We start from the raw sequence: 12,001 nt of genomic DNA on the forward strand, positions 1-12,001 counted from the left end.
CATGTGAAAAAAAAATCGTTGGTTGTGTTGGCGGTAATGGTGGTGGACCCAGTGACAGGGGATTAACAAAATATTTCACACCTTGAAACCTTCTGCCCCAAATAGGCGAGGCTGTCATCTCATGGGACTACACCTTATCTCTCTCTCTCTCTCTCTCTCTCTCTCTCTCTCTCTCTCTCTCTCTCTCTCTCTCTCTCTCTCTCTCTCTCTCTCTCTCTCTCTCTCTCTCTCTCTCTCTCTCTCTCTCTCATAGCACATATATTTACATATTCGGCTCCACGTTGGGTATGGAATTATTTAAAAGCCTATCAATAATTAATATACATTAAGTCCTGGTGTGCGTCGTATCCCGCCAGACGTAGAGCTCGTCGCTGCACCTTGTCAAGTCTCTGCATGTGGGTGGCAGCACTTGACATCCACGACAGGCAGCCGTACTCCAGGCACGGACGTATCTGTGCCTTGTATAGCGTGATGATGCCGTGTGGGTCAAGCGTTCCGCCACCCTCCGCAGGGCAGAGACTCTTAGAGACGCCTGTCGGGTGACTGCACCTACATGGCCGTCGAAGCGCAGGCAGCGGTCCACCGTCACCCCTAAGACCTTGATGTGGTCCTGGAGACAGAGCCTTGCCTCCAAAGCACAGTTGCTCTGAGACCGCTCTGGAGGCTCCTGGCGACCGCGAGATGACCATCGCCTGCGTCTTCTCAGGTGCAAAGGAGACTTGCCACGTTTCTCCCATTGCTCCACCAGCCGTAGCTGCTTGTTTAGCTGCCGGACAGCGCTCTGGCTATCAAGGCGGCAGTAGGACCGGGAGAGGGTGCAGTCGTCCGCATATGCTTCCACTGTCGGTAGTTTTCGGAGCAGGTCGTCGATATAGATGTTCCACAGGATTGGGCCCAGCACTGAACCCTGTGGAACGGAGGCTTGAACTGGCGAGGGCTCTGACGATTTCCATTGACGACCACATGAAGAGTCCTCCCACGTAGGTAGTCGTCAAGCAGTAGCAGTAGGTCTCCTGGATACCCTTGGCACGGAGCTTTTCAAGAAGTCCCGCGTGCCAGACCCTATCAAAGGCTCCAGCTATATCCAGGGCTACCACAAGCGTGTCCAGGCCCTCGTCCAGGGCGTTTTGCCAGTCTTTGGTGAGGAGCAGGAGTAGGTCGGAGGTGGACCGGCCTGGCCTGAAGCCAAACTGTCTCTCTGAGAGGAGATGGTTTTCACTCAGATGTTGACAGATGTCTCCAGCCACTATCCGCTCCAGCACCTTGCCCACCACAGAGAGCAGGGAGATCGGCCTGTAGTTGCTGGGTACAGACCGCGAGCTCTTCTTGTGGACCGGAACGACTCGTGCCTCTTTCCACATTGAGGGCCATTTTTTTTCCCTCAGGCAGGTCGTAAAGACGTTGGAGAGAGGACCTGACAGCTCCTTAGCACAGTTCTTAAGGAGGTGTGGGCTGACGTCGTCCGGCCCGGACGACGTCCGGTGGCTTTACCCACTTCCACTGCTCTCAGGAGCCTCTCAACTTGTCCAGCTGTCACTGAGACCAGGGTGATGGTGCTTTGAGTCTCCAGTGGCAGGTGAGGCGCTTGTCTTCCCGGGTCTCCAACCCTCATCTTGTTGCTGAAGCTTGTAGCCAGGAGTGAGGCCTTGTCCCAGCTGCTTGTGGCAGTGGAACCGTCAGGCCTGAGGAGTGGAGGGATGGCGTCTTGGTGTTTAGCTCCTTGGCGCTCCTTGACTAAGCTCCACCAGGTCTTGCCTCCTACTCCTGGGCCACAAAGTTTCCGTTTTAGATCCTCCTGTTTTCTATGTTTGGCCCATCTGCAGGCAGCTACCACCCGTTTGCAGGCAGCCTTGTGTAGTGCCTTGTTCCTCTGCGTCGGGTGCCGCTTGTACCTCAGCCAGGCGGCGTGTTTGGCCTCAGCAGCGGCCTTGCAGCGGAAGCCAAACCAAGCAGGATCGTCAGGCCTGGAGATACACTCTGCTGGGGACATACTGCTGCTGGAGGATGAGGAGCTTAGTAGTGAGTGCTCGTGCCTGCTCCTCGGCATCACCCACCAAGGTTTCTCCCAGTTTATCTCCTCCAGGGCACGCCTCATGGTCGGCCAGTCAGCCCTCCCCAGAGCCAGATGGTGCGTGGGACAGCGTCCTCTCCGTTGCGTTCAGCTCGACTCAGGCCAGGACAGCGTAATGATCCGAGCTGCCTACAGGCCCCAGCTGCTGACAGCGGACGCTCGTCTCGGGAGGTCTGACAGCACAGGGTCTAGCATCCCTCCTCGCACATGCGTGGGAAGGTAACATGATTTGTTAGGCCCTGCACCTCCAAGAGGTCGTCATAAGCGTTCTGCTCTAGGTGGCAGTTTAGGTCTCCCACTACCATCACGTGGGAGCATTGATGGCGTAGAAGAAGGGTGTCGAGTTCCTCCGTCAGGAAGTCCAGGGGTGCCCGTCCTTGCCTGGGGGGGCGGTACATGATACAGAGGAGGAGACCTCTGTTGTCTTCCAGTACCACCCTGAAGAACAGTGCTTCCGTTTGAAGAGGAACCGTCACCTCAAGTTCCTGGGTTTGGAGGCCGTCCCTAAAGCAAGCTGCCACCCCTCCGCCTGCTCTGTTCTCCCTGTCCTTCCTTATCCAGTGGGAGTATCCAGGGACCTTACCAAACACTGAGTGTCTCTCTCTCTCTCTCTCTCTCTCTCTCTCTCTCTCTCTCTCTCTCTCTCTCTCTCTCTCTCTCTCTCTCTCTCTCTCTCTCTCTCTCTCTCTCTCTCTCTCTCTCTCTCTCTCTCTCTCTCTCTCTCTCTCTCTCTCTCTCTCTCTCTCTCTCTCTCTCTCTCTCTCTCTCTCTCTCTCTCTCTCTCTCTCTCTCTCTCTCTCTCTCTCTCTCTCTCTCTCTCTCTCTCTCTCTCTCTCTCTCTCTCTCTCTCTCTCTCTCTCTCTCTCTCTCTCTCTCTCTCTCTCTCTCTCTCTCTCTCTCTCTCTCTCTCTCTCTCTCTCTCTCTCTCTCTCTCTCTCTCTCTCTCTCTCTCTCTCTCTCTCTCTCTCTCTCTCTCTCTCTCTCTCTCTCTCTCTCTCTCTCTCTCTCTCTCTCTCTCTCTCTCTCTCTCTCTCTCTCTCTCTCTCTCTCTCTCTCTCTCTCTCTCTCTCTCTCTCTCTCTCTCTCTCTCTCTCTCTCTCTCTCTCTCTCTCTCTCTCTCTCTCTCTCTCTCTCTCTCTCTCTCTCTCTCTCTCTCTCTCTCTCTCTCTCTCTCTCTCTCTCTCTCTCTCTCTCTCTCTCTCTCTCTCTCTCTCTCTCTCTCTCTCTCTCTCTCTCTCTCTCTCTCTCTCTCTCTCTCTCTCTCTCTCTCTCTCTCTCTCTCTCTCTCTCTCTCTCTCTCTCTCTCTCTCTCTCTCTCTCTCTCTCTCTCTCTCTCTCTCTCTCTCTCTCTCTCTCTCTCTCTCTCTCTCTCTCTCTCTCTCTCTCTCTCTCTCTCTCTCTCTCTCTCTCTCTCTCTCTCTCTCTCTCTCTCTCTCTCTCTCTCTCTCTCTCTCTCTCTCTCTCTCTCTCTCTCTCTCTCTCTCTCTCTCTCTCTCTCTCTCTCTCTCTCTCTCTCTCTCTCTCTCTCTCTCTCTCTCTCTCTCTCTCTCTCTCTCTCTCTCTCTCTCTCTCTCTCTCTCTCTCTCTCTCTCTCTCTCTCTCTCTCTCTCTCTCTCTCTCTCTCTATATATATATATATATATATATATATATATATATATATATATATATATATAATAATAATAATAATAATAATAATAATACAAATAGTAATAATAATAATAATAATAATAAATAATAATAATAATAATAATAATAATAATAGTAATAATACTAATAATGATTATGATTATGAAATTTTATGATATAGTAGAATTTACATGTGAAAAAAAAATCGTTGGTTGTGTTGGCGGTGGACCCAGTGACAGGGGATTAACAAAATATTTCACACCTTGAAGCCTTCTGCCCCAAATACGTGAGGCTGTCTTCTACATAATCATCACGAAAATTACTCTTTTAGAACTCAGCTAATCGTCTGCGTGGTCATTGAAAATGGTCGCCGAGAGAGAGGGAAGCGTTTGTCAATAAAGCGATAAGGAACGAAAATGAGAAAGATAGAAAAAAAAGTCATAATCAGGATGACGAAATAAAGATGGAACGGAAAAAAGGGAAGAGTAGATAAGATGCGAAGGAAGGAGAGAATAAGTGATGAAAGAAAAGAAGATAAGGAAATAGAAGAGAAAGTACGTAGAAGAATGAAAGAGAGAATGGGAAGGAAATGAAGGAGGAGGAAGAGGAAAAACACAAGGGAGAATGGATTGAAGTAGAGGAAAAAGGAGAAGGAAGGGAAATGGGAGGAAAGGAATGTATGGGAGAGGGAGAGGAGGAAACGCAGGGACCAAGTGATGGCTAGGGAAGGAGAGGGAGGGGGATGGGAGAAGAAGAGGAATGGATGGGAGAAGCAACCTTCATCTTTCAGGAAATTTCTCTCCCCCCCCCTCTCTCTCTCTCTCTCTCTCTCTCTCTCTCTCTCTCTCTCTCTCTCTCTCTCTCTCTCTCTCTCTCTCTCTCTCTCTCTGTTTAAAACCTTGCCCTGCAGCGTGTGTTTGTTTACATCTGAGGGTTTCCCAGGTCAAGCGAGGGATGATGTTTTCTAATAATTTGTGTGCAGCTAATTATAACTAATCATGCATGAAAATAAATAAATTGCATATATAGTGATATAATATCTAGATATTTTATTATTTAGGAAAATTTGGGTTTAGTTGTTTGCGTGAATAATATAGTCTCTTAGTTCCTAGTGGTGTGCCCAGGCCTAGAGCTGGGGAGAAAACGGTCTGGCGCGTCCACTCAACTTTGCCCTGGGCTGGGCGATTTAGCCAGGGCTGGGCGCCCAGCCCCGGCTAAATCGCCCAGCCCAGGGGGTATCAGTGACTAGTGTAACCGCACCTTTTATGCGGCATACAAGATTATTGGAGAGAAGATGTTAGCTGCTTACCCTAGTATCGAGAGGGAAGGGAAACATAAATGGGTAAGATTTTTTTTCTTTTTTAATCTACAATACACACTTCCTTCATAAATGTCCACTTTCAATGAATTCTTACGCTGTGAATACATTGTTTAGTTTGATAACGATATTTAATTCCAACAAATTCAAATAAATTTTTGAGCCCATATACACTTTTGTGGCTAAAAAATGGCAATAATATAAAAAAAAAGTGAGGATAAATTCGTGAATCCTTCCCTAAAGTGGCAGAATAGCCACCTCGACAAGGCACACTTGTACTGAGTAGTTGAAGTTATTTGTTAATTCAAATATTCGATATTTTCACATTCATTTCAGAGCCAGTATGCGAAAGCACTCAGTCAAAGTATACGCACAGAGCGTTTTAGACGTAAAAGAAAAAGCCTTCCTGTAACTCAAGAACAACAGCTGCCCCCCTAAAAGATTCACCATGGGGAAGCACACAGTTACAGACGCCAGCAGTGCTCTTCCAGAAGAAGAGTTTGAAAAGCATGTTCTTGAAATCCAGAAGGTTTGGAATACTTCAGCAAGCAGTAGCTCACATGTAGATATGCTGCTTAGGGAATCCTACTGCAACAGAAGACAATGGTTGCCATATCTACCAAATGGAAAATTGGCACCAATACTGGAGAAATTCCCATGTTTTCAAGAGTCAAGCTATGTAAGTAAAGAAATTATGTTAATCCTTGTTGTTTTGCATGCAACTATTAATTTCATTTCGTTTGATAACCATTCCTTCAAATTCTGTTGTTGATGATTTTATTTACTTATTTCTAATCCATAATTTCGAACAATAGTGTTTGATTTTCCTTTTTTGTAAATGACAATCTTTTGGATATTCTTTTAGGTACTGCGTGAAGTGGAACGCATGTTGCTATGTGAAATATCAACATGGAAAGACAGATTGGAGAAAATTGTAGAGACTCTGAGTGATCAAGTACCTTCTAGTACACGTAACAATGATGGAAGTGTTTATTTTCTTGTAAATGTGTCAGTTTATTGGGTACGTGACTATACACTTGCCCCATCTGGCATGTTTTCTATATAAGAATACATTTACGAATTTTTTTTTTTAACACACACATCACACACACACACACACACACACACACACACACACACACACACACACACACACACACACACACACACACACCGGTAGCTCAGTGGTTAGAGCGCTGGCTTCACAAGCCAGAGGACCGGGGTTCGATTCCCCGACCGGGTGGAGATATTTGGGTGTGTCTCCTTTCACGTGTAGCCCCTGTTCACCTAGCAGTGAGTAGGTACGGGATGTAGATCGGGAGTTGTGACCTTGTTGTCCCGGTGTGTGGTGTGTGCCTGGTCTCAGGCCTATCCGAAGATCGGAAATAATGAGCTCTGAGCTCGTTCCGTAGGGTAACGTCTGGCTGTCTCGTCAGAGACTGCAGCAGATCAAACAGTGAAACACACACACACACACACACACACACACACACACACACACACACACACACACACACACACACACACACACACACACACACACACACACACACACACACACACACACACACACACACGAGAGGGCCGGGTTCGAATCCCGGTAAGCGGGGAGCAAATGGGCAAGTCTCTTAATGTGTGGGTGTGTTCACCTAGCAGTAAATAGGTACGGGATGCAACTCGAGGGGTTGTGGGGTTGCTTTCCCGGTGTGTGGAGTGTGTTATGTGGTCTTAGTCCTACCCGAAGATCGGTCTATGAGCTCTGAGCTCGCTCCGTAATGGGGAAGACTGGCTGGATGACCAGCAGACGACCGAGGTGAATCACACACGTCTCTCTCTCTCTCTCTCTCTCTCTCTCTCTCTCTCTCTCTCTCTCTCTCTCTCTCTCTCTCTCTCCATCAGAAAAGGTATCTAAAACCATTACTTTGAGATATGTATGCATAGGTTTTTTTCTTTTCAACAGGAACTATTATAGCAATTTTTTGTGTTTGAGACTTATTGCATATCATCATTGTTTAGTTCAGACAATTTTTGTCAGTTCCTGTCTTCGTTGATTCTACTTTATCTTTTATACAATATAAATTTAACATTGAAAAAAAACATGTATATATAATCTCTCGGTAGGCAAAGTAAAAATAAATAGTTATGATTACTTTTTCAGAATGATCAGCATACCGTGGACATCATCAGATTCATTGAAAATCTGTTGCCTTTAAGAAGGGTAAAGGCATTAAATCGAAATCCTGCTTTACGGTTGCGGATTTTAACATCTCTGATGCTGACAAGAATGACTTGTGCACCTCCTGTGAATTATCTCCTCCTCGCATTGTGATGTTTCTCGATGGAAGTAAATATGTAGATGGATATATTGTAAGATTGCTTGCAAGAATCTCAAAAGTGCTGGAGAAATCTTTATAACATTATTGGCATGTTATTATTGCTTTGATTTCTCATATCCCCGTATTTACTCTCAGCTCTTGGGGTTCCTACAGCAATGTGTTATGCATGACCATTATCATCTTGAAAAGTCATCTGACTACAAGCACTTCATTGCACAATGTCAGAGTTTCATTGGATAAGGATTTTAGGTTCCCTAGATTTTCATGTTCTACATGCATTTTTCACTATAAAAGACGATGATGTTACTAAAATGTTTATTATGTTATCTAAGGATTTTATGTTTTGTATTTTCACTATGGAAGATGATGTTACTAAAATGTTTCTTATGTTATCTAAGGATTTTATGTTTTGTATTTTTTTTACTATGAAAGAACATGATGTTACTAAAATGTTTCTCATGTTATCTAAGGATTTTGTTTTGTATTTTTCACTATGGAGGATCTATCTATATACCAAAGCCGCTAACCACAAAGAGGTGTAGCCACAAAAGGTACGCCAAGGGATTATTGTTATATATATATATATATATATATATATATATATATATATATATATATATATATATATATATATATATATATATATATATATATATATATATATATATATATATATATATATATATATATATATATATATATATATATATATATATATATATATATATATATATATATATATATATATATATATATATATATATATATATATATATATATATATATATATATATATATATGTGTGTGTGTGTGTGTGTGTGTGTGTGTGTGTGTGTGTGTGTGTGTGTGTGTGTGTGTGTTTTCTTTAAACCACTTTTTTAAAAAGTGTTTGAAGGAAAACGTATTTTTTTTTTAGTGTAACAGGCACTAAAACAGCTGGATCAGTTTTATAAAACGCATCATGGGCACACTAGTGTTTAATTAAAAATGTCATGTTTTGTTAAACGCATTATTAACAATAAAACGGATTGAAGTTTTTTAAACATCTATAACACTAGTGTTTAGTAAAAAACGTAAAATTTTGTTAAACGCCTACACGAAAATAAAAGTTGTTTTCTAGTTAACGTGTGTTTATCTTAACACATATGTTTACACTGAAATATCACATGTTCCCAACAAAACTTAAAACACCCCAAAATGTGTTTTTAAAGTGTAACAAAAAAATGTGTTTTTAAAGTGTAACAAAAAAACGCATTTTATCCGTTTATACAAAAACGATTCATTACAGTGTACCAAGGTGCTACCCCTCCGTACACCCCCAGACACACACACACACACACTCTTGCACACGCGTACGTGGGGACCAGGGTAATTCAGATCTACAGTGACATGCCGTTGCGCCCATCCTCTTACCCCTTCGTACACCACCAGACACACCCCCAGACACACACACACACACACACACACACACACACACACACACACGCGCGCGCGCACGTGGGGACCAGGGTAATTCAGATCTCTCATAACATGCCGGGGCGCCCATCCTCTTACCAAGGTGCTACCGCACACACACACACACACACACACACACACACACACACACACACGCGTACGTGGGGACCAGGGTAATTCAGATCTCCAGTTACATGCCGTTGCGCCCATCCCTCCGTACACCCCCAGACACACATACACACACACACACACACACACACACACACACACACACACACACACACACACACACACACACACACACACGCACACACACACACACAGCACGTGGTGACACACACACACATCCCTATAAGTAGGTGAGGTGAAGGTATTGACATGTTAACATTACAAGCACTTACAGGCTAACATTACATTACATTACATTACAGGTGAGGTGAGGTGAGGTGAGGTGACGGTATTGACACGCTAACATTACAGGTACTTACAGGCTAACGTTACATTACATTACACTGCATTGCATTACAGGTGAGGTGAGGTGGGGTGAGGTGAAGGTGAAGTGCTTCTTACATGCTAACATTACACTACATTTTTATTTACAGAATAACATTACATTACATGACATTACTTTTAATTAATGTTAGTCTGCATTACATACTACATATTTACATACATATACATTGCATCACATAACATACACATACATTACATCATTATATTACATTACATACATACATATACGTTACATACATTACATACATACATATACATACATTATTTATATATACATATACATTACATTACATTATTTATTATATACATCATTACATTACATTTACATTATACATTACATTTACATATACATATACATTATTATTCATATAATCTACATTACACATACATACATTACATTATATACAAATACATCATTACATCATATACATTACATTACATATACATTTTACATTACATTCCATCACACATATTAGAGATATTTTACATACATTACACACACATTTGACAGGTACTTACACACACACACACACACACACACACACACACACACACACACACACACACACACACACACACACACACACACACACACACACACACACACACACACACACACACACACACACACACACACACACACACACACACACACACACACACACACACACACACACACACACACACACACACACACACACACACACACACACACACACACACACACACACACACACACACACACACACACACACACACACACACACACACACACACACACACACACACACACACACACACACACACACACACACACACACACACACACACACACACACACACACACACACACACACACACACACACACACACACACACACACACACACACACACACACACACACACACACACACACACACACACACACACACACACACACACACACACACACACACACACACACACACACACACACACACACACACACACACACACACACACACACACACACACACACACACACACACACACACACACACACACACACACACACACACACACACACACACACACACACACACACACACACACACACACACACACACACACACACACACACACACACACACACACACACACACACACACACACACACACACACACACACACACACACACACACACACACACACACACACACACACACACACACACACACACACACACACACACACACACACACACACACACACACACACACACACACACACACACACACACACACACACACACACACACACACACACACACACACACACACACACACACACACACACACACACACACACACACACACACACACACACACACACACACACACACACACACACACACACACACACACACACACACACACACACACACACACACACACACACACACACACACACACACACACACACACACACACACACACACACACACACACACACACACACACACACACACACGCGTACGTGGGGACCAGGGTAATTCAGATCTCCCGTGACATGCTAACATGCCCATCCTCTTACCAAGGTGCTACACCCCCAGACACACACACACACACACACACACACGCGTACGTGGGGACCAGGGTAATTCAGATCTCCGTGACATGCTAACATGCCCATCCTCTTACCAAGGTGCTACCCCTCCGTACACCCCCAGACACACACACACACACGCGTACGTGGGGACCAGGGTAATTCAGATCTCTTGTGACATCCTCTTACCAAGGTGCTACCCCTCCGTACACACTGCTGCTGCTGGTCGGTCTTCCTCTTCTTCTTCTTCTTGGTGGTTTTGGTCTTCTGCTGCTGCTGCTGGTGGTGATCCTCTTCTTCTGCTTCCTCTTCTTCTTCTTCTGCTGCTGCTGGTGGTCCTCTTCTTCTTCTTCTTCTTCTTTTGCTGCTGCTGGTGTACCCTCCTCCTTATTGCGGTCACTACGTGGACTACCAGATACTGATTCTCTCCTATCCTATCCTGTCCTAACCTAACCTAGCTAAGTGTTAACCTACTTGAGTGAGTCAGTATGGCAGTTCTTGTAGTTCCCAGCGTGGGGAGGGGTGGGGGAGGGCAGCTCTCCCCTGGGCAGTGGATGATCTCTGAGTTTTTGCAAGTTCCGAGAGGGTTTCGAACCCACGCTTCCCTCACGCCAATCCAAATGTCATCACCCTACCCACTGAGCCACGAGGACCCAACACAGTATTATGCAAAGTTGGTCTATTTCCCCATCTTATGTTGAAGTTGCACTGGGCCGTGGGAACCCCAGCACAGCTGAGGCTACACAAGATGTACTCGAACACATCACTTCCCTAACGGTGTTCATGCCGCACCAAAACTTCAATAGACAATGACTGCTATCAATCTTGATGTGAACATTGACACTGACAACGATGATGAGATACAATGAAGTGCTGCACACTGGTGGGAGTATCAGTCATGGCGTGGAAATAGTAGTAGGTCAGATGAAACAACTTGAGAAAGGCGGCGATTCCTCGGGTGTGGAGTCTCCCTGTGATAACCACTACTCTCACTCATTCACATCTTCCTCTGGTAAACTGTGGAACTCCCTGCCTGATTCTGTATTTCCTTCTTCCTACGACTTGACTTCTTTTAAGAGGGAGGTTTCAAGAT

At 44.7% G+C, this 12,001-nt stretch overlaps 1 protein-coding gene across 1 annotated transcript; it reads left to right on the plus strand.

Annotated features, from left to right (window-relative positions):
• Window positions 1–5,460: 5,460 nt before the first annotated feature.
• On the plus strand, window positions 5,461–6,104 carry LOC123500447. The gene is made up of 2 exons (XM_045249164.1): window positions 5,461–5,697; window positions 5,884–6,104. Exons 1-2 carry the CDS (start codon window positions 5,467–5,469, stop codon window positions 6,082–6,084), a joined length of 432 nt encoding a protein of 143 aa, XP_045105099.1. The 5' UTR covers window positions 5,461–5,466; the 3' UTR covers window positions 6,085–6,104.
• Window positions 6,105–12,001: the final 5,897 nt, after the last annotated feature.

Source organism: Portunus trituberculatus, unplaced genomic scaffold, assembly GCF_017591435.1.
Source record: "Portunus trituberculatus isolate SZX2019 unplaced genomic scaffold, ASM1759143v1 PGA_scaffold_272__1_contigs__length_80511, whole genome shotgun sequence".
Taxonomy (NCBI): Eukaryota; Metazoa; Arthropoda; class Malacostraca; order Decapoda; family Portunidae; genus Portunus; species Portunus trituberculatus.

Excerpts from the sequence above, each read along its gene's own strand:
- LOC123500447 (XM_045249164.1), top strand. The coding sequence starts at position 5,467 with ATGGGGAAGCACACAGTTACAGACGCCAGCAGTGCTCTTCCAGAAGAA. Across the intron at positions 5,698-5,883 it reads GTTTTCAAGAGTCAAGCTAT|GTACTGCGTGAAGTGGAACG; the intron begins GTAAGTAAAGAA and ends ATATTCTTTTAG.